At 42.4% G+C, this 23,899-nt stretch overlaps 1 protein-coding gene across 1 annotated transcript; it reads right to left on the bottom strand.

Moving 5' to 3' along the window:
• Positions 1-18,372: 18,372 nt before the first annotated feature.
• Positions 18,373-21,158, bottom strand: LOC129021700 (endogenous retrovirus group K member 19 Rec protein-like). The gene is made up of 2 exons (XM_054467506.2): positions 20,898-21,158; positions 18,373-19,199 (listed from the first exon to the last, which is right to left on the bottom strand). Exons 1-2 carry the CDS (start codon positions 21,156-21,158, stop codon positions 19,143-19,145), a joined length of 318 nt encoding a protein of 105 aa, XP_054323481.1. The 3' UTR covers positions 18,373-19,142.
• Between the last annotated feature and the right edge of the window lie 2,741 nt (positions 21,159-23,899).

Below are 23,899 nucleotides of genomic sequence, written 5' to 3'. Positions count from 1 at the left end.
TTGTAATTTATACTTCCCTCAGGTGGCCATTTTTCCCCATCAGAGAGAGAATATTGGGGCCAAGCCTAGTGCAGAAAAGAATTGAGCCACCTCTTTTTCAGGATTTGCAGGTCAAATTGGTCCCCATGGCTTAGGGTGCATTTCAAGGGTGAGCCTGTTGATGCCTGAGTGTTTCCCATCTGAAAGACAAAACCACCCATGGTTTTGGTTTGTTTGTTTCTCTCCCTGCCAAAGAACCCACAACAGTCCCTGGACCCTGCTGATTGGAATAGTTGTGCTCACCGATGCAGCAGCAGAAACACTAGTTTTCCTCCTAGACCACAAGGAGGACCAAGGAAAGTCAGATTTACTGGCCCTTACCAATGCATTCTTGAAAACCTGCGCCCTTGCCTGTTCTCCTAGACCACAAAAAGGACCAAGAAAAATTGGATTTAGTGGCCCTTACTGACGCATTCTCAAAAACCTGTTAGAGTCCTAAGTGTTCTCCTGTTAGTATTGGGACTTTACCCCTGTCCTATAAAGATGTTGTGCCCCAAAAATGAAGTGGAGGGCCATACTCTGAGGGAGGGAAGGGATCTCCAGGGTTGGAAAACTGATGCCTTTTGTCCTCACTTGAACAGGAAGGATATAATTTCTGAGGCCCCCATATCCTAGCTTCAGGAATAGCTTTTGTTAGGCCTGCTAGTCTGAGGAGGGATACTAAAATTCCAGATAAGATAGTCCCCCACCCCCGCCCCCGGGGCTTTGGGCAAAAATTGTGTCTTTCTGATTAGTGAGCCTGGGTGCCTAAAGAAGGGAATAGAGTCCTGTAGTTTATACTAGAAATCATTCTTATAGGAGAAACTAGAAAAGCACCAGAGACAGGGACTGGTTTTTAGAAGTGAGACTAGCCTTGGAGAAGAGAGGTGAGAGGAAGTTTGTCTGACAAGCATTAGGACCCAGGAGGCAAGGGTCAGGATAGATAGGATAGATGGGTGAGTCTCACTTGGGCGACATGACTTTGAGAGTTCCACTCATGGCTGCAATGTCAACCGACTTGTTTTTGGGACCCCAGAGCTGAATGGCTTGAAGCTGAATGGCTTTCCTTTCTGTCAACCTGCGGCTCAGCCCAGAAGTACAGGGAAAGCGGAAGCTGGTTCCAGGCAAACCAATGCTCCCAACTATGAAGAGTTGGGGGTTGTTAGACAGCCCTTTCCCAGAAAGCCTGACACCCATGTCTTTAGTCTGGTGGCCACATTAGTCGCTTTTAACTGGTCGACAGGTGCCCAGTATTTAGCCCCCAAATTCTAAGGAAAAATAGGACAGAATAGCAAGTGAAAGGGGTCCAATGGTACTCACCACTTGGTGACTGTCCTGGTGGAGTCACCAAAATGTGTCCCATCTGGGTTGTCAAAATGTGTCCGGAATTGGTTCCTTCTGGTGGGTTCTTGGTCTTGCTGACTTCAAGAATGAAGCTGCAGACCCTCGTGGTGAGTGTTACAGTTCTTAAAGATGGTGTGTCTGGAGTTTGTTCAGATGTTCAGATGTGTCCAGAGTTTCTTCCTTCCAGTGGGTTTGTGGTCTCGCTGACTTCAGAAGTGAAGCCAAAGGCCTTCACAGTGAGTGTTACAGCTCTTAAAGGTGGCACGTCCAGAGTTGTTTGTTCCTCCCGTTGGGTTCATGGTCTCGCTGACTTCAGGAATGAAGCCACAGGCCCTCATGGTGAGTGTTACAGCTCATAAAGTTAGTGCGGCCCCAAAGAGTGAGCAGCAGCAAGATTTATTGTGAAGAGTGAAAGAACAAAGCTCCCACACTGTGGAAGGGGACCCCAGCGGGTTGCTGCTGCTGGCTTGGGTGGTCAGCTTTTATTCCCTTATTTAGCTCCACCCACATCCTGCTGATTGGTCCATTTTACAGAGCACTGATTGGTCCATTTTACAGAGTGCTGATTGGTCCATTTTTACAGAGTGCTGACTTGTGCATTTACAAACCTTTAGCTAGACACAGAGCGCTGATTGGTGCATTTTTACAGTGTGCTGATTGGTGTGTTTACAAACCTTTAGCTAGACACAGAGTGCTGATTGGTGCATTTTTACGGAGTGCTGATTGGTGCGTTTACAAACCTTTAGCTAGACAGAAAAGTTCTCCAAGTCCCCACTCGACCTCACTTGACCCAGGAAGTCCATCTGGCTTCACCTCTCAATATTAAAATTCTAGGCCAGGCATGGTGGCTCATGCCTGTAACTCCAGTGCTGTGGGAGGCCAAGGAAGGAGGATTGCCTGAGTGCAAGAGATTGAGGCTGAAGTGAGCTATCATTGCACCACTGAACTCCAGCCTGGGTGACAGAGCAAGACTCTGCCTCTAAAAGAAAAAAGAAAGAAAGAAAGAAAGAAAGAAATTCTAAAGATTGATCCCATAAATATGTACAATTATTAGATATCAAAGAAAAATTAAAAAGAAAAAGAAAAAATTCTATAGATTGTTGTTTGTTACCTAGATGTATAAATTTGTCAAAAGTCACCAAGACACACTTGAAATTGGTGCATTTTATTGTCTATAAATTATCCTTGATAAAGGTAATTTTACAACATATTTATATAAGTGAGTGCTGAGGCCAGGTGCTGTGGCTCACACCCGTAATGCCAACACTTTGAGAGGCTGAGGCGGGAGGATGACTTGAGGCCAGGAGTTTGAGACCAGCCTGGGCAACATGGCGAAACCCCGTCTCTATTAAAATTTCAAAAATTAGCCGGGTGTGGTGATGCACACCTGTAATCCCAGCTAATTGGGAGGCTGAGGTGGGAGGATGGCTTCAGCCCAGGAGGCAGAGGTTGCAGTGAGCTGAGATTGTGCCACTGCACTCCAGCCTGAGTGACAGAGCCAGGCCCTGTCTCTAAATAAATAAAGTGAGTGCTGAGATATTGTGATAATAATCATAATATTGATCTTTCAGGATAAAGCCGAATCCCTCTTTAGTCGGACTTCTAACTGGTCCTGCTGCCCCATCTCTCACTGTGTCCCTTTCCTATAATATAGTTTGGCATAGCAAATTAATTGCAGTTCCCTAAAAATTCCAACCTGTTTTCCTGCCTCTGAGTCTTTACACGTGCTGCTCCCTCTGCCCATCATAGTCTACCAGGCAAACAGCTCTTCTTTTAGGACTCAGCTCTAGCACCATCTGTGTTGCCTTTTTAGATTCCTTCAGGTAGAATGTACGAACCCCTCCTTTTCTTTGCCGCATACCCTGAACATTCAATTGCACGCAGGTGGGAAAGAAGTTTCTTCCACACAAATAAACTTAGGGGTGTTTGAAACGTTTGAAAAATAGAGATTGTGCCAAAATTCCTTAAGTGCATACTGTGTATCTGAAACAGTATGAGATGTTTTCATCTCCTGGTTGGGACTATTTGTTCAGCAACATTTTGCATTTCTCAAGCATCTCAAACATTATCCCACATTTTTTTAATTATGAAGAACTTTCCTGCTCTTCATAAACTCATATGTATTTCAAGGGAAGTATGTATTTCATATGTATTAAACCCACATGTATTTCAAGGGAAATTTAATCCCTGTTTGATTAATTCACCCTCAGTCCACAATGGTTTTACTTTTAAGAGCTATTTGATGTTCAAGAAGCCATTAGAACCCCCATAATGTCCATTTCTGAGAAAAGTGATGTGGGTAGAATTAAGCAAAACCAAATGTTAACAAAATCATTAAGTATTAAGCAGAATCCTAATGAGGAACATTACACTACCCTATTTTTACTTTTCAGACTCCTAATAAATCAGTGATGACTGGAGAGGCCCTCATGTGTTTATTGCATATTTTCTCCCAAGGGACTCTGAGGAGTTGAGAGAAGGAATAGGTTAATGGCATTTTGTTTCCAGCAATATTTCAGTCTAGATTTTCTGAAAACCCTCAGCTACAAGATGCCTAAAATTGAGGACTAAAACATCATAAACATTATTTTAAATGCATATTGCTCTCCGAAGAAAGTAAAAGTCTAGGATTGATCTCTCTCTCTTCCTCTCTCTCTGTCTCTCTCTCTCTCTCCAGAGACTAAAAATAAAGAGGGATCTAGGCTATGCATGGTGGCTCACGCCTGTAATCCCAGCACTTTGGGAGGCCAAGGTGGGTGGATCACCTGAGGTCAGGAGTTTGAAACCAGTCTGGCCAACGTGGTGAAATCCCATCTCTACTAAAGATACAAAAACTAGCCAGGCATGGTAGAGTACACCTGTAGTCCCAGCTACTCAGGAAGCTGAGGCAGGAGAATCACTTTAACCCAGGAGGCAGAGGTTACAGTAAGCCGAGATCACGCCATTGCCATTGCACTACAGCCTGGGGGACGGAGAGAGACTCCATCTCAAGAAAAAAAAAAAAAGGTGCTAAAACTGGAGGATAAACACAAATTGATCCTAATCCTATAGATAAGGGAGTGGAGCAGATTGCTTATCTCAGAAATCAAGGACCTGGTATTCTGACAGACACACAGGAATAGAAAATGAAGCAGGATATTAGAACTCAAATGTCCAGGGAAAACTTGGACCTTAGTGAAAAAATGAACTAGTTTTTCCTCCATCATAGAGAAATAATTAGGAAGTATGCCTTGTTCTGCATAAAAAATTTTTAAAAAGTCTTCCTTAAGAATGTATAACCACAGGCCCACCCTCAGGTGGATTTGAGGATCATATTTACACTAACCACATGTTTTTAGAACCTTCAATCCAAAAAATTAAAGTAAAAAATTAGTCCTACATTGAGGTATTCGACAAGAGCAAATACTCAAGTCTCTCTGGAAAGACATAGCCCCAACCCAGATCACACAAAATTCACAGAAAAAGCCCTGCCAAACATAAGCTCTTAAAAATTATAAAATGTGGCCAGGCACAGTGGCTCACACCTGTAATCCCAGCAGTTTGGGAGGCCAAGGCAGGCGGATTACAAGGTCAGGAGTTCGAGACCAGCCTGGCCAACGTGGCAAAACCCCGTCTCTACTAAGAAAAAGTACAAAAATTAGCCGGGCATGGGGGTGGGCATCTGTAATCCCAGCTACTGGGGAGGCTGAGGCAGGAGAATTTCTTGAACCTGGCAGGCAGAGGTTGCACTAAGCCAAGATCGTGCCACTGCACTCCAGCCTGGGTGACACAGCGAGACTCCGTCTCAAAAAAAAAAAAAAAAAAAATTGTAAAATGCCACCATCACTACTAGCCACTCCAATCTTTCTTTCTTTTTTATTTATTTATATTTTTATCCTGGGTACTTGGGAGTCAGGATAACTGGAAAAGACATTAGAAAGGGTATCCATATCATAGTTTCAAAATTCTTTTCCATAATTTAAAATCTCAAAGTCATGCTCTGTTAAATTAGGTAATACATAATCATAAAACATCTGAGTCATTTCTCGGTAAGTTAAAATACTGAAACATTAATTATTAAACATAAGTTTAAGTTCATATACTTTGACATTTTATATGGTATGGAAACAACTAATATATTTAGATGTTAATAAACAAAAATTTAAGGCTAAAATTACAAAATGTTTTTCATCTACAAATACTAGTATATAATAGTTCAAAATTACTTACTTCCCAGGTTTTTCACCAGAAATTAGGGTAACTAAGAGTTAAAATTGTAGTTAATACATGTAATGAAAACTGCTAGATATAAAAGAAACAATTCTATATAGAGAGCATATAAAGAAAGAAGGATGTGTTTCTTATTTTTAAAAAAAGTTATAAAGAGGCTGGGCACAGTGGCTCACGCCTATAATCCCAGCACTTTGGAAAGCCAAGGTGGGTGGGTCACCTGAGGTCAGGAGTTTGAGACCAGCCTGGGCAACATGGTGAAACCCATCTCTACTAAAAATAGAAAAATTAGCTGGGTGTGGTGGTGCGTGCCTGTAATCCCAGCCACTCGAGAGGCTGAAGCAAGAGACTCGCTTGAATCCAGGAGGTGGAGGTTGCAGTGAGCAAGATCGCGCCACTGCACTCCAGCCTGGGCAACAGAGCAAGACTCCATCCCAAAAAGAAAAATAAATAAATAAAAATAAATAAAAATTTAAAAAAGAGATATAGTAATTTTTTCTTTCACATGACAAAAAACCATGTGTGGTCAAAATGATGAAGAAGAAAGAAAGTAAATTTTTGCCCTAAGCTAGAATACTCCCACCCCCTAAAAGAAATGTACAAAACTGAAGGTTTAAACAAGTTGTAAATGGTTTAGAAAAGATTAGTGTGATAAAAGAAATTTTGTGTGTGATCAAGTTAGCTAAAATTAAAAGAAAATTATTTCTAAATTTTACTAAAAATTGAACACTAATTCAAAAGCACACTGACACAAGGCCAGAGTTGGGGTCCCTATTTGAAGCAACAGGGCATTCTCGAACACTGATCTGCTCTTCAAGAAAAATTGTAGGGCCGGGCGTGGTGGCTCACGCCTGTAATCCCAGCACTTTGGGAGGCCGAGGCAGCCGGATCACGAGGTCAGGAGATTGAGACCATCCTGGCTAACACCGTGAAACGCCATCTCTACTAAAAAAAAAATACAAAAAATTAGCCGGGCGTGGTGGTGGGTGCCCGTAGTCCCAGCTACTCGGGAGGCTGAGGCAGGAGAATGTCATGAATGAACCCAGGAGGTGAAGCTTGCAGTGAGCCGAGATCATGCTACTGCACTCCAGCCTGGGTGACAGAGCGAGACTCTATCTCAATTAAAAACAAAACAAAGCAAAACAAAAATTGTAAAACATTTTTCTTTACCTTTCTGGTAACTGGCCTAGCAAATAGAGATTCCATTTTGTGTTTCATCAATTTCTGTGCTTTCTGCCTTTAAGATCTTTTGTCACTTTGGTTTTATTTCATAGTGACCTGTGGCCTCATTTTGATCGAGTGTTTTAAAACTTTGATATTTGACAAGCTACTCAAAATTAAATTTCAATTTTTTTTTTTTTTTTTGGAGATGGAGTCTCACTCTGTGGCCCAGGCTGGAGTGCAGTGGCACAGCCTCGGCTCACTGCAACCTCTGCTCCTGGGTTCAAGCGATTCTCCTGCCTCAGCCTCCTGAGTGGCTGGGACTACAGGCGCGCACCACTGTGCCCAGCTAATTTTTGTATTTTTTTTTTAAAAGACGGGGTTTCACCATGTTGGCCAGGCTGGTCCTGAACTCCTGACCTCATGATCCGCCCGCCTCGGCCTCCCAAAGTGCTGAGATTACAGGCATGAGTCACTGCGCCTGGCTCAAATTTTAAAATCAATTATTTTTTACCCAAATGTAGACATAACAGGAACTCCTAAGGTCTGAGAAAGACATATTAGGCTTATTTGGTACACTAAAATCATACAGGAAGTATTGTCACATTTTAAAATGGTGTTTAACTTTGAGCTGTATTTTTATAAATGTATTATTAATATTACATTAATATTAATAACACATTATATATGTTAATATTAATGTGTTTCCAAATCATATCATATTCCTAAATTCTGACATGTCTTAGTATATGTTATCACAGTCATAATTATGGTTATTATATTAAATTGTTGTATGCCACACAAATAACCAAATTTCTTTGCCAATTGCATCTTTAATTATGGCTACTCTAAGTTTTTGTAGTCCACAGTTATTGTCTTTTTTTTGAAACAGGGACCCATGGCATGATCAGGACTCACTCTCACTGCAGTCTCGAGCTCCTGGGCTCATACCATCATCCTGCCTCAGTCCCCTGAGTGGCTGGGACTACAGGTGTGCACCACTATACCCAGCTAATTTTTAAAAAAAATTTAGTAGAGATGAGGTCTCACTATATTGCTCAGTCTGGTCTCGAACTCCTGAGCTCAAGCGATCCCCCCACCTTGGCCTGCCAAAGTGCTGGGATTACAGGCGTGAAGCACTGTACCTGGCTCACATTGTCTTAAATCCTTCTTATAATGGGCCTAAGTCCCTAGCTCCTCTTTATAGTTATTCTTGTGTGCATTAACAAATGTTTTACCAGTTCTCTAACCCAGATTTTGATCACATGACACATCTAGGTTTTTGTTTTTGTTTTTCAGAGACGGGACTCACTATATTGCCCAGGCTGGTTTCAAACCCCTAGGTTCAAGTGATCCTCCAGCCTCAGTCTCCCAAAGTGCTAGGATTATGGGCATGAGCCACCACACTCAGCCTGCTTCCAGATCTTATCCATAGACTTAACCAGTACTACCAAACGTCAATAAGAGACACTGATAAAGATCTAACAGGTGCCTGCTTGTCCTTCTCGCCCTGCTTTGTCCAAATTGTTTAAACTGGCCGTAAGTCTCTCAGCCACGTGAGTGCCACTGAGGGACTAGATGGACCCACCCTAGCAACAATAAGGGACATAGCATAAGTTGGTCATCAATGCTGCCTACAACAGGTTTCAACTAAAAGGAGGAAATGTTGAATTATGCCCCCAGTTAACAGACCAGATGGACTCCTTGTGGTTCAAAAGTAAAAGCAGACCCAAGAGGCCATGGCAGGGCAAGGGAGTGGTCATATTCTCTGTGACCTTAGAAAGCACTGCAAAACCTGGTTTTCTGCAACCAAGTCAAAGAACAATGCCTGGAAACAACTATAGCTGGGAATTTCCTAACTGACCACCAAGAGACCACCTGGTGCCAACCAACTAACCACCTGAAACAAGTCTATTAAGAGAGACTGGTGATTTTGGGCTTAAAGGCCATCCAATCAAGACTCTGTTCCTCATTCTCCTGATCACTCTCACCTGCCATGCAGGTTTTGTGTCTATAATCTCTAACTCTCCACCCACCCCAAAACTTCAGAGCACATTTTCAGTTTGCATGGAAGGCTACATCTCCTTAGTCTGCAGATTTCTTTGATTGATTGATTGATTGATTGATTGATTGATTGGAGACTGAGTCCCACTCTGTTGCCCAGGCTGGAGTGCAATGGCATGATCTCGGCTCACTGCAACCTCCGCCTCCCAGATTGAAGCGATTCTCCTGCCTCAGCCTCCCGAGTAGCTGGGATTGCAGGTATGTGCCACCAGGCCTGGCTAAGTTTTATACTTTTAGTAGAGATGGGGGTTTCACCATATTGGCCAGGCTGGTCTCAAACTCCCAACCTCAGGTGATCTACCTGCCTTGGCCTCCCAGTGCTGGGATTACAGTTGTGAGCCACAGCGCCTGGCCTGCAGATTGGTTTTAGAAAATAAAGTTCTCCTTTTTCCTCTGCAGAGCTCATGGTCTTTTATGAAAAACATGCATAATAAAAATTGTGGAGGACTTTCATTTTTTATTTCTGGAATGTTTCATTTTTTTTAGCCATTATTTCCTTTGTAACCAGAAAATATAAATTTCTATTTAAAAATACTAGGTGTTTTTTCTTCAAGATGGCAGATTAAAAGCTTTCAGCATGGCTTAGCCACTTGGAAACAACAAAACAGCGCATAAAGACCAACTATGAGAGCTTTAATTCAAGAAGGAAGACAGGAATTCACTGAAATGGTAAACAATAACCCAGACCCTGGGGAGGAGAAGGTGGACAAGCAGCCTCCATGGTGGTGTCTGGCTGATAAATGTGAGTGAAGCTCCAGTATATGACAGGGGCAGTCAGTCTCCCTCTATGACTCACCTTTCCTCTACGGATCTGTGCAACCCAGGCCACGGAAGAACACTCATTTCTCCCAAGCCCTGGGAGACAGAGAAACGGAAAGACACTGGGAAAAGTGCAGACAGTTTTCCAGATCTGGGCCCAAGAGGAGGATGCCATTTTTATTTTTATTTTTTGAGACGGAGTTGAAGGGGGTGGTTCACCCCTTCACAGCTGTGGGTGTTTCTCGTTGGGTGGAATGAGAGACTTGGAAAAGAAAAAGACACAGAGACAAAGGATAGAGAAAGAAATAAGGGGACCCAGGGGACCAGCATTCAGCATATGGAGGATCCCCCTGGCTTCTGAGTTCCCTTAGTATTTATTGATTACTTGTTGGTGTTTTTCAGAGAGGGGGATGTGTCATGGTCACAAGACAATAGTGGGGAGAGGGTCAGCAGACAAACACGTGAACAAAGGTCTTTGCATCATAGACAAGGTAAAGAATCAAGTGCTGTGCTTTAGATATGCATAGATATAAACATCTCAATGCTTTGTTAAGCAGTATTGCTGCCCGCATGTCTCACCTCCAGCCCTAAGGCGGTTTTTCCCTATCTCAGTAGATGGAATGTACAATCGGGTTTTATACCGAGACATTCCATTGCCCAGGGACAGGCAGGAGACAGATGCCTTCCTCTTGTCTCAACTGCAAGAGGCATGTCTTCCTCTTATACTAATCCTCCTCAGCACAGACCTTTTATGGGTGTCGGGCTGGGGGATGATCAGGTCTTTCCCTTCCCATGAGGCCATATTTCAGACTATCACATGGGGAGAAACCTTGGACAACACCTGGCTTTCCTAGGCAGAGGTCCCTGAGGCCTTCCGCAGTGTTTGTGTCCCTGGGTACTTGAGATTAGGGAGTGGTGATGACTCTTAAGGAGCATGCTGCCTTCAAGCATTTGTTTAACAAAGCACATCTTGCACAACCCTTAATCCATTTAACCCTGAGTTTGACACAGCACATGTTTCAGAGAGCATGGGGTTGGGGGTAAGGTCACAGATTAACAGCATCTCAAGGCAGAAGAATTTTTCTTAGTACAAAATGGAGTCTCCTATGTCTACTTCTTTCTATGTAGACACATTAACAATCTGATCTCTCTTGCTTTTCCCCACAGGAGTCTCGCTCTGTCACCCAGGCTAGAGTGCAGTGGCACAATCTTGGCTCACTGCAAGCTCTGCCTCCTGGGTTCATGCCATTCTCCTGCCTCAGCCTCCCAAGTAGCTGGGACTACAGGGGCTCACCACCATACCCAGCTAATTTTTTGTATTTTTTTTTTTAGTAGAGACGGGGTTTCACCGTGTTAGCCAGGATGGTCTCGATCTCCTGACCTCGTGATCCAGCCGCCTCAGCCTCCCAAAGTGCTGGGATTAGAGGATGCCATTTTTAATCCAGGCTCATACAAAGCCAGACATTGTTTGGCAACCTGGCAGTGGCAGCCACAGCAGGCATTTTAGTCTCATGCTAGAGATTGGAGTTCTTGCTCTGGAATGGGGGAAGGGCCCCACCACCAGAACTGATCACTGAGTGTGAAGAGTGCCCCAGCCATAAACACTGAATTAGGCTGTCTCCCATCATAGGACTGGAGTGAGAGGAGAGTTGCTGAAGCTGAAGTTTCTCACCAGTGGTGAGACTTGCACCTAGGGACCGCTTTGTGACCTGGAACCAGTCTGCATGTGTCATTGCTTAGTGCCCCAACCTGCTCCCTTGGTCAGTTGGGGTATAGTGTCCCACCAGCTCCAAGAAGCAGAAGAGAGGGGCAGACCCTATGTCCCTGGAGATTTAACCCTTGGTGCAGTCCACCCCTATGGGAGGGGGGAATATGGCCTGCCAAAGCCCCCCTTGGGTCACAGGAAATGCAAGCTCAGCACCAGCTGCTGAAGGCAGTACCACCAAAGCCCATAAATAGACATGGAGAGAAGGTCATCTCTCTCCCCTTACCCTTGTCCTCAGTGCACTGTTGTGGACTTGACAGTGGCTGTTCCCAACAGGGCTGGGGAGCATGGACTTAAAGAAACCACTTCTTGGGCTTCTCCAGCAGCTTCACCTTCACTGAAGGTGAACACCCTGAAGGACAGTGCTTTTTGTGATTCTCCATTGCTTCCACCTGCACACCTCCCTGATGGCTCTTACTCTTAAACACCATCTACTGGACGGCGACTGAATTCTACCACTGAACAAAAGTGCATGCATCACTACAACAAATAATGTTTGAGAAAGCCACTGCATGAACTTATCTACAACTAAGGAACCTGTACAGAGCCTTGGCACCCTGAAAACACCCAGAAATAAAGCCAATCAATCATAGACAACATACACCACAGTCATGCCAACAAGAGAAAAAAAGAATAAAAAATCAAGAAGCCACCAGGTGCAGTGGCTCATGCCTGTAATCCATCCTAGCAGTTTGGGAGGTCGACGCAGGGGGTCACCTGAGGTCAGGAGTTTGAGACCAGCCTGGCCAACATGGCAAAGCCCCATCTCTACTAAAAATACAAAAATTAACCGGGCATGGTGGCAGGTGCCTGTAATCCCAGCTACTCGGGAGGCTGAGGCAGGAGAATTGCTTGAACTGGGGGGTGGGGACGGGGAGCAGAGGTTGCAGTGAGCTGAGATCATGCCACTTCACTCCAATCTGGGTGAAAGAGCAAAACTCTGTCTCAAAAAAAAAAAAAAAAAAAAAATCAAGAAGCCCCATCCAAATGATAGCAAATTCAAAAAAAGGAAGTGTCATTTCCTTCGGATGAGAAGGAACCAGGGCAAGAACTCCAGCAAAACAAAAAGCCAGAGTGTTTAGCCAAAGGACCCCATTAGGTCTCAAGCAATGGATCCTAACAGATATAGAATTTAGAATATGAATGGCAAAGAAACTCAATGAGATCAAAGAGAAAGTTGAAATCCAACACAGGGAAGTCAGAAGAACTATCAAAGATTTGAAAGATAACACAGCTATATTAAGAATGAATGAAGCAATTTCTAGAATTAAAAATTCACTAACAGAATTTCAAAATATAGCTAGAAGCCTTAACAACACACTATATTAAGTAGAAGAAAGAATTTCAGAGCTCAAAGACTGGTCCTTTGAATCAACCCAGTCAGACAAAAATAAAGATAAAAAAATTTTTTTTAAAATGAACAAAGCCATCAACAAATATGGGATTATATAAAGTGACCAAATTTATGACTTACTGGAATTTCTGAGAGAGAAGCACAAGTAAGAAACTTGAAAAATATATTCAAGGATATAATTCAGGAAAATTTCTCCAATCTGGCTAGAGAGTTCAATATGCAAATACAAGAAATCTAGAGAATTCCTATGAGATAGTATGCAAGATGACCATCTTCATAGTCATCAGACTATCCAGGGTTAATGTGAAACAAAAAATCTTAAAGGCAACTAGAGAAAAGCATCATATTATCTATAAAGGGAAAGCCATCAGACTAACAGTGAATTTCTCAGCAAAGACTTACAAACAAAAAGAGACTGGGGGCCCATTTTTAGGATTTTTTTTTTCAAGTAGAGACAGGATCTTGCTCTGTTGCCCAGGCTAGAGTACAGTTGTGCAATCATAGCCCACTGCAGCCTCAAACTCCTAGGCTCAAGTGATCCTCCTATGTCAGCTTCCCTAGTTGCTGGGATGACAGGTGCATGCCACAATGCCTGGCTAATCTTTTTTAACTCTTTGTAGAGACAGGGTCTCGCTTTGTTGCCCAGACTAGTTTTGAACTCCTGGCCTCAAGCAATCCTCTTCATAAATGAAGGAGAAATAAGGTCTTTCCCAGACAAACAATTGCTATGAGAATTTGTCACCACCAGACCAGTCCTACAAGAGATGCTTAAGGGAGTTCTAATTGCAGAAACTAAAGAATGGTACTTGCTACCACAAAAGCACATAGCCCACAGACTCTATAAAGCAATTACACAATCAAGATTATAAAGCAATTAGCTAACAACACTACAATGGCAACAAAACTTAACATATCAATATTAACCTTGAAGTAAATGGTCTAAGCACTCCACTTAAAAGACATAGAGTGGCGGCCAGGTGCAGTGGCTGACGCCTGTAATCCCAGCACTTTGGGAGGCCAAGGTGGGCGGATTATGAGGTCAGGAGATTGAGACCATCCTGGCTAACATGGTGAAACCCCGTCTCTACTAAAAATACAAAAAATTGGCCAGGTGTGGTGGCAGGCGCCTATAGTCCCAGCTGCTCATGAGGCTGAGGCAGGAGAATCACTTGAACCTGGGAGGCAGAGGTTGCACTGAGCCGAGATCGTGCCATTGAACTCCAGCCTGGGCAACAAGAGCGAAATTCCATCTCAAAAAAAAAAAAAAAAAAAAGAGAGAAAGAGAGATAGAGTGGCAAGTTGGATTAAAAAAAACAAGATCCATCCATTTCTTCTGTCTTTAAGAGATCCATCTCACATATAATGACACCTATAGGTTCAAAGTAAAGAGACAGAGAAAGATCTATCGTGCAAATGGAAACAACAAAAAAAAGCATAAGGATTGCTATTCTTGTATCAGATAGAATAGACTTTAAATGAACAACAGTAAAAAAAGACAAAGAAAGGCATCACATAATGATGAAGGGTTCAATTCAACAAGAAGACTTAACTATTCTAAATATATATGCATCCAACATTGGAGCAGCCAACTTTATAGAATAATTACTTCTAGACCTAAGAAAAGACTTAGACACACAATAATAGTAGGGGACTTCAACACACATTTGATATTATTAGCCACATCACAAAGGCAGAAAACTAACAATTGTAATAGCAGGCACATCATATGGCAAAAGGAGGGGAGAGAGAGAGAATGTACCACACAATTTTTTTTTTTTTCCCCTGAGACGGAATCTCACTCTGTCACCCAGGCTGGAGTGCAGTGGCGCGATCTCGGCTCACTGCAACCTCCACCTCCCGGGTTCAAGCAATTGTCCTGCCTCAGCCTCCCGAGTAGCTGAGATTACAGGTGCATGCCGCCACACGCAGCTAATTTTTATATTTTTATTAGAGATGGGTTTCACCATGTTGGCCAGGCTGGTCTCAAACTCCTGACCTCGTGATCCACCCACCTCGGCCTCCTAAAGTGCTGGGATTACAGGCATGAGCCACCATGTCCAGCCGGCGCCACACATTTTTAAATGACCAGATGTTGTGCTATTGTGAAGACCGCACCAAACCATGAGAGATCCACCCCCATGACCCAAACACCTCCCACCAGGCCCCACCTCCAGCATTGGGGATTACAATTCAATGTAAGATTTGGCCAGGGACAAATATCCAGATGATATCAGTATCTTACAGGAAATATGATAATTTACACCTTTTATTTTCCAATTTTCCCAATACTGTTATATCACAATATATTTTATTAAATCAATATTTCATGTTAACCTTATTATGACTTTCCTATACTAGTGTGGTTTACTTCTGGATCAGACATATTATGATCACATTTCCTTTCTCTCTCTTTCTCTCTCTCTCCCCCTCTTTCTTTCTCTCTTTTTCTCTCCTCTTTCTCTCTTTGTCTTTCTTTCGATGGGATCTCTCTCACTCAGGCTGGTCTGGAACTCCTGAACTCAAGTGATCCTCCTACCTCAGCCTCCTGAGCAGCTGGGGTTACAGGTGCACGCCACCGTGCCCAGCTACATTTCCTTTCTTATACGATTTTTGGTTTTTCTTGGAATTAACAATTGCCTCAGTTTTTGTTTGCCAAATTTTCTGTCATTATCACTAATTCTTCCAGACTTTCCAACATAAATGTAAAATGCCTACATTATTTTCAACACAGTCAAACATGTCAGATACTCTATCAGGTTCACTGGAAACAACCCCTAGAGCACTTCTTTCTCCAGTCTCTCTAAGTCTGCATACAGCTGTCCTCTTGGGACTTCCTTCTGCTTCCTTCCTAGGTTGATCCCACTTCCTAAAACCTATTATCTTTGTCTTTCTTTTTTATTGATACATAATATTGGTACATATTTATGGAGCACATATGATAGTTTTTTACATACATAGAATGTATAATGACCAATTCAGGGTATTTAGGATATCCATCATCTTCAGCATTTATCATTTCTGTGTGTTCAGAACATTTCAAGTTGTCTTTTCTAGCTATTTTGGAATACATAATATACTGTTGTTTAACTATAGTCACTTTACTCTGCTATTAAAAATCAGAACATATTCCTTCTATCTAACTGTATGTTTGTACCTATTAACCAACCTCTCTTCCTCCCCACTCACACACCTACACCCCTTTTAGCCTCTGGTAACTAACATTTTACTCTCTACTTTCATGAGATCAACTTTTTTTAGGCTCCCACACAAGTGAGAATATGTCATATTCGCCTTTCTGTGTCTAGCTTATTTCACTTAACATAATGACCTCCAATTCCATCCATGTTGCTACAGATTACATTATTTATTTATTTATTTATTTATTTTTGAGACAGGGTCTCACTCTGTCACCCAGGCTGGAGTGCAGTGGTGTGATCATAGCTCACTGCAGCCTTGACCTCCCAGGCTCAAGCAATCCTCCCACTTCAGCCTTCTGAGTAGCTTGGACTACAGGCACTCCACCACGCCCAGCTAATTTTTGAATTTTTTTGTAGAGATGGGGTTTTGCCATGTTGCCCAGACTGGTCTCGAACTCCTGAGCTCAAGTGATCCACCCACCTTGGCCTCCCAAAGTGTTGGGATTGCAGGCATGTTCCACCATGCCCAGCCTAATTCATTCTTCGCACCCTGCATTTTTTTTTTTTTTTTTTTTTTTTGAGACGGAGTCTCACTCTGTTGCCCAGGCTGGAGTGCAGTGGCGTGATCTCGGCTCCTGCAAGCTCCGCCTCCCGGGTTCCCACGCCATTCTCCTGTCTCAGCCTCCCAAGTAGCTGGGACTACAGGCGCCCGCCACCACACCCGGCTAATTTTTTGTATTTTTAGTAGAGATGGGGTTTCACCATGTTAGCCAGGATGGTCTTGATCTCCTGACCTCGTGATCCGCCCACCTTGGCCTCCCAAAGTGCTGGGATTACAGGCGTGAGCCACCGTGCCCAGTCTCCCCACCTTTTTTTTGAACGGGCTGTTGCTCTGTTGCCCAGGCTGAAGTGCAGTGGTGCAGTCATGGCACACAGCAGCCTTGAAATTCTAGGCTCAAGTGGTCCTCCTGACTCTGTCTCCTGCGTAGCTGGGACTAAAGGCACATGCTGCCATGCTCGGCTAATTTTTTATTTTATTTTTTGTAGAGACGAGGTCTCACTGTGTTGCCCAGGCTGGTCTCGAACTTCTGGCCTCAAACAGTCCTCCCACCTTGATCTCCTAAAGTGCTGGGATTACAGGCATGAGCCAACATGCACAGCCTTCAGTCTTTTTTATTGCCACGTAATATTCCATTATGTATATATATCACATTTTCTTTCTCAGTCATCCACTGATGGACACAAAGTTGATTCAATATCTTTGCTATTGTGAATAGTGCTGCAATAAACATATGGGTGGAGCTATCCTTTGATATACTGATTTCCTTTCCTTTGGATAAATACTCAGTAGTGAGACTGCTACATCGCATGGTAGTTCTACTTTTAGTTTTTTTGAGAAATCTCCATACTGTTTTCTATAATGGCTGCACTAATTTACATTCCCACCAATGGTGTATAAGTTTCCTCTTCTCTGCATCCTGACCAGCAACTGTTTTTTTTTGTTTGTTTTTTTTTTTTATCTTTTTCATAATAGCCATTCTAACTGGGGTGAGACAATATCTCATAGTGGTTTTGATTTCCCCCCTTTTTTTTTTTTTTTTTTTAGACAGAGTTTCTCTCTTGTTGCCCAGGCTGGAGTACAATGAGTACAATGGCGCGATCTCAGCTCACCGCAACCTCTGCCTCCTCGGTTCAAGCAACTTTCCTGCCTCAGCCTCCTGAGTAGCTGGGAGTATAGGCATGTACCACCATACTGGCTAATTTCGTGTTTTTAGTAGAGACGGGGTTTCACTATGTTGGCCAAGCTGGTCTCAAACTCCTGACCTCAGGCCCACCTTGGCCTCCCAAAGTGCTGGGATTACAGGCATGAGCCACCACGCCTGGCCTTGATTTGCATTTCTATGATGATTAGTAATATTGAGCATTTTTTCATATACTTGATGGCCTTTGTACGTCTTCTTTTGAGAAATGTCTGTTCAGATCCTTTGCCCACTTTTAAAAATGGAATTGTTTTCGCTGTTGAGTTGTTTGAGTTCCATGTATATTCTAGATATTAATCCCTTGTTAGATGAATGGTTTGCAAATATTTTATACCATTCAACAGGTTGTCTCTTCATTCTGTTGTTTCCTTTGCTGTGCAGAAACTTTTTAGTTTAGTATAGTCCCATTTGTCTATTTTGTTTTTGTTGCCTGTGCTTTTGAGGTCTTAGTCATAAAGTCTTTGCCTAAACCAATATCCTAGAGTGTTTCCCCATGTTTTCTTCTAGTAGTTCTATAGTTTGGGGTACATTTAATTTTTAATGCATTTTTGAAGGGAGCCTGCCCCTCCACACCTGTGGGTATTTCTCGCAAGGTGGAGATGAGAGACTGAGAAAAAAATAAGACACGGAGACAAAGTATAGAGGAAGAAAAGTGGGCCCAGGGGACCGGCACTCAGCAAGTGAGGACCTGCACTGGCACTGGTCTCTGGTTCCCTCCATATTTATTGATCACTATCTTTACTATCTTGGCGAGGGGAGTGTGGTGGGGCTATAGGGTGAAGGTGGGGAGAGGGTCAGCAGAAGAACATGTGAGCAAAGACTCTGTGTCATAAATAAGTTTAAGAAAAGGTGCTGTGCTTGGATGTGCACAATCACTAGATTTATGTTTAAGCTTACATAAGCACCTCAGTGCAGTATAAAGAGTAACAGAGCAGTATTGCCACCATGATGTCTCACCTCCAGCCATAAGGTGGTTTTCTCCTATCTCAGAATAGAATGTATGGTCGGTTTTACACTGAGACATCCAATCCCAGGGACGTGCAGGAGACAGATGCCATCCTCTTATCTCAACTGCATAGAGGCCTTCCTCTTTCACTAACCCTCCTTAGCACAGACCCTTTACGGGTGTCGGGCTGGGGGGATGTAAGGTCTTTCCCTTCCCACGAGGCCATATCTCAGGCTGTCTCAGTGTGGGGAAACCTGGACAATACCCAGGCTTTCTTGGGAAGGGGTCCCTGCGGCCTTCCACAGTGCATTGTGTCCCTGGTTAATAGAGAATGGAGAATGGCGATGACTTTCACAAAGCATATTGCCTGCAAAAACATTTTTAACAAAGCACATCCTGCACAGCCCTCCCTTAAACCTTGAGTCAATACAGCACATGTTTTTGTGAGCACAGGGTTGGGACAAGAGTTACAGACTAACAGCATCTCAAAGCAGAACAATTTTTCTTAGTACAGATCAAAATAGAGTTTCTTTTGTCTTCCTTTTTCTAGATAGACACAGTAACAACCTGATCTCTTTTTCTTTTCTTCACACTTCCCCCTTTTCTTTTGACAAAACCGCCATCATCATGGCCTGTTCTTGATGGTCACTGTCTCTTCAGAGCTGCTGGGTACACCTGTAGACTAACAACAGACAGAATAGGCACACAAGGATTAATACAAAATTTTCAACAGTGGAACTTCTGAGGGTTTTAACCCAAGTGACAGGGTTAAGATTTGTGAAGCCATCAGCAGCTCCTGCGATTGCCTAAGTTCCTGGTAAGAAATGTAAATTGGCTTTTGATACTTTGAAAATTTGCTCTTTTAATTTTGAAATGTCTAAAGTAAGATTATCGTCCCTTCCCTGTAGATGGCATCTAACCATGTCCCAGTGATGCTCAGACTCATTATAGGCTCGGGGTGTAATACAAAAATCTGATGTATTCCAGTCACAGTGTAACTGAAAATGATTTCCAAGCTCATGAGCTTATCTCCCATCCAAATGACAGTTTGTCTAAGATCATTAATTGGGTTTGCCAATTTTTGATCAATACCAGATTGTGAATTCCACAATCTTGTAGAATTTTTTTGCCAATTGTTAACAAAGCATACTGTCTGAACAGAAGAGTGCAACGCAACTCCTGCCACAGCAGCCATAGCTGTGACTGCAATTAATCCCATAATCACTGCAATCAAAGTAAAAATGAATCTTTTGGATCTATTTAGAACTCCTTTTAATACTTCAGTCAAAATATGGACGGATGGCAAAGCCTCCCACGGTCGGTCCATGGACACAGGGATCCACATGCCCTCTCTTGCTCTCACTAGTAGAATACGGTGCTGCCAATTAAAAGTAGAATCAATGCAAGTAAACAATCTACAATTTTCACAGGTTATAGTTTGGGAATCTGGTTTAATACCTATGTTTCCTACAATTAGCTTATAAGGGGGTTTTACACAACTTTGCAAAGGAATTGTCAGACTGGAATTTAGGTCAACAGTATAAGATGGCTTATGGTCTTTTGTTCCTATAACTTGATTTCCAGACCAAATTCCAATGTGGTGAGAGGCCACAGTAAGCCTCCGTAATTCTAGATGTTCAGGACCAATGACAGGACTTATTATCTTTGGTCTTGGAGCAGAGATTCCTTTTTCTCTCCATTCCCAAGGGTAGGGAGATTCTAACCTTTTGTACTTATTTTTATCTAAACCTTCTCTGAAGTCACTGTTCACAGCCGGACTCACATGTGCACTGGAACAAGATTGAGTTTGTCCTGTGCCACTGCGGTAGAACTGACCTCGAGATGCCCAATCTATAATAGTTCCGAATTCATTGTTTTGTAGTATCACTGCACTATCAGCCATACATTCTTCCCAAACTAAAACTTCTGGGCTTTTTGATCCTTTGGGAATTTCCTTGGGGCAAGGCTTCCCCTTAGACCTAGATTATAATGATCTTTGATGAGAAGGGTCCTGTAAATAATTTACCTGTGGCCTGAGTGACATTGCACTTACCACGTGATAAGTAAATCTACTGGTGGTACTGACAGTAGGTACTTCTACCAACCAATTTTGGGTTTCAGGCATTAAGCATCCTTGTGCCCTCCCTAGGCAAATAGGAGGATAATGATACCCAGTTGAAACATTCATCATCATTCCTTCTTCCTCGAGTTGGGCAGGGCAACGATCCTCTATGGGGCCAGGTACCCATGCACTATTATTAACATCTACTTCAATAGGATTATCCATCCATGTGACTGCCCGAATTAAGGGTGGGAAAGGCACATAGGCCCAGTAGGTACAATTAGCTGCAGCTGCTCCTGCAGACATGGGGAGACTTACCACCATTGATACAATCATCAAAGCTGCAAGCAGCATACTCTCTGGAGTTTGTGTCACCCTTGTGTTCTCTAGGCTTTCTTCAGAGAACTGTGTCAGCTTTTTCAGTTGTGCCCAAGTTGGTGGCTCCGCTTTCTTGGTGGATGGCAACTTCATCTGTTCTTCCGATATCACCATTTTGTTCATCTGGCGAGTCGATGGTGCTCGACTGTGGTGTCTCCGTCTCTGCAGAGGTGATTTTCTTTGCATCTCTGATGGGTTCATTGTAGAATTTCAAATGTCTAGTTGGTATCTAAACAGGAAGCTGATTTACCCCTGGTGAAACACAAACAAAACCTCTCCCCCATGTTACCACCTTCCCTATTTCCCATGTTTTATTTTTGTTGTCTTTCCACCAAATTAGTTTTCCTTCATGTGGGCTGTTCTTTTTACCAGTAAGATGTTGTTTTGCAGAGGTAGTAGTCTAATTTCCATAAATGTTAAAAAAATTTAAAGTACAGAGTGCTACATTAAGTTGCATCTGAGGAGTGGTACACTCCTTACTGTCTCCCCCTTCTTTTTTGTTTAACCAATTGGGTTTTGAGTGTTCTATTAGTTCTTTCAACTATGGCCTATCCTTGGGAATTATAGGGAATTCCTGTTGTATGTGTAATTTTCCACTGATTTAAGAATTTTTGGAATGTTTTACTACAGTATCCTGGCCCATTGTCAGTTTTCATTTTTTCCGGAACTTCCATGAGAGCAAAAGAATATAATAAATGTTTTTTAACATGGGAAGTACTTTCTCCTGTCTCGCAAGTTGCCCATATGAAATGTGAATAAGTATCAACTGTCACATGGACAAATGATAATTTTCCAAATGAAGATACATGTGTGACATCCATTTGCCATAACGCATTAGGACATAGACCTCTGGGATTAACTGCTGCCTCTTGAGTGGGCAGGTGTAGGACTTGACTCTGGATGCAATGTTATACAATATTTTTTGCCTGTTTCCATGAGATATCAAATTTATTTTTTAATCCTGCTGCATTTACATGAGTCAAAGCATGAAGTTCTTCTGCTTTTATGAATGCAGATGATACCAGTAAGTCAGCTTGTTCATTTGCTTTAGTTAAAGACCCTGGTAAATTAGTGTGTGCTCGAATGTGAGTAATATAAAATGGGAAATTACTTTTTCTTACAGTTTGTTGTAATAAATTGAACAGCTGGTTTAACTGATCATCCATACTATATTTGATTAGGGCTGTCTCAACATCCCTTGTAGCCTGTATTACATATGCAGAATCTGATACAATATTAATAGGCTGATTAAAATCTTGTAACACTGTAATGACTGTAACCAACTCTGCTCTTTGAGCCCAGTGATATTGAGTTTCGATGACTTGTTCTTTTGGCCCAATGTAAGTCACTTTTTCATTGCTGGAACCATCAGTAAACACCGTCAGAGCATTTTCTAAAGGTTTATGTCTGGTAATTTTAGGTAAAATCCAAGTAGTCAATTTTAAAAACTGGAAGGTTTTTGTTTTTGTGTAATGATTGTCAATAATTCCCACAAAATCAGCAAGACCAGTCTGCCATGTACAAGAATTGATAAAGGCTTGTCTAGCCTGTTCCTTGTTTAAAGGAACAATGATTTTGTCTGGGTCACTGCCACACAATTTTATTATTCATAACCTTGCCTGACCAATTAATGTAGCTATTTGATGCAATGTAAAAGTCTTAATTGTACTGTGAGGAAGGAATGACCACTCCACAAGATCAGTATTTTGAACAACGATGCCTGTCAGAGAATGTGCAATAGCAAAAATCAAAAGTTGGAGTGGGGCCAAGGGATCTATTCTATTTACTTGTGCTGGCCAAATTTTTTCTTCAACTAATTCAATTTCTTTTGCTGCCTCTGGGGTTAATATTCTTTTACTATTTAAGTCCAGGTCCCCTCTTAAGATAGAGAACAAATTTGACATGGCATAAGTAGGAATGCCTAAAATTGGCCGAATCCAATTAATATCTCCTAGCAATTTTTGAAAGTCATTTAATGTTTTTAATGTGTCTTCTTATTTCTATTTTTTGTGGTTTAATTTTTCTATTTTTTACCTGCATCTATGTTAACTGGGATTGGTGGCCCTATTTTTTGGATCTGTTGTTGTACCCCATCAATCCACCAGGTCTTAAATTGTAAAAATTGAGAAGGTGAGAGTGATGATTTGGCCAAAATTTCCCAGTCATGAGGAATAAGTCTATTTCCATGAGCAATGGAATCTAATAATGTTCTCATATAAGGAGAATTGGGTCCATACTGTTTTACTCCCTCTTTCATGTCTTTTAGCATTTTTATAGAAAAGGCCTCATATCTGGCATCAGCTTGGGGAGGCCCCTTCTCCAGGTAGTATGGGCTTTAATATTTCTTGAAATTGAAACCCCTCAGTATCTCTCCTTGTTTTCTTGCCTTCTCAATAATTTCATGTAATGCACCATCCTGTCCACTATGTGGTGGTGTAGGATTAAGTCTCATAATGAGCAGCTGAGGCTATAGCGCCCTGCATGCCCTGTGGTGCTGGAAACATTCCTGGCTGTCCATACAGATTTTCTGGGGGCGGCTGATACTGAAGTTTGGCTGGCGGCCAGTATTGATAGGGTACCAGCCGTTGGGTCTTACTTTCTACCAGCTGATATTGTGAATACTGTATCTGGATTGGCATTGCTGTGATAGAGACTCTATCCTCTTCTATCTGATATTCTCTTGGGGTTTGTACTTGACTAACCTGCATTTTAGGTTGTAATGTTACGGGCATCTGAACTGTGGGAGGAGGAGTTGGCCATCGTGGTTTAGACTCTGATGGCCCCAATAGTTCTAGACCTTTCCCCCCAATTTTGATGGTTCATAATATATTACCTCCTGTAATTGGTTGTAGTCACCATTTTCCATTGACTGAGCCATTACAGACTCTTCTACCCTTTTTTTTTTTTTTTTTTTGAGACAGAGTCTCGCTCTGTTGCCAAGG

Source organism: Pongo pygmaeus, chromosome 21 (assembly GCF_028885625.2).
Source record: "Pongo pygmaeus isolate AG05252 chromosome 21, NHGRI_mPonPyg2-v2.0_pri, whole genome shotgun sequence".
Taxonomy (NCBI): Eukaryota; Metazoa; Chordata; class Mammalia; order Primates; family Hominidae; genus Pongo; species Pongo pygmaeus.
This window is presented reverse-complemented; position numbering and strand designations above follow the sequence as displayed.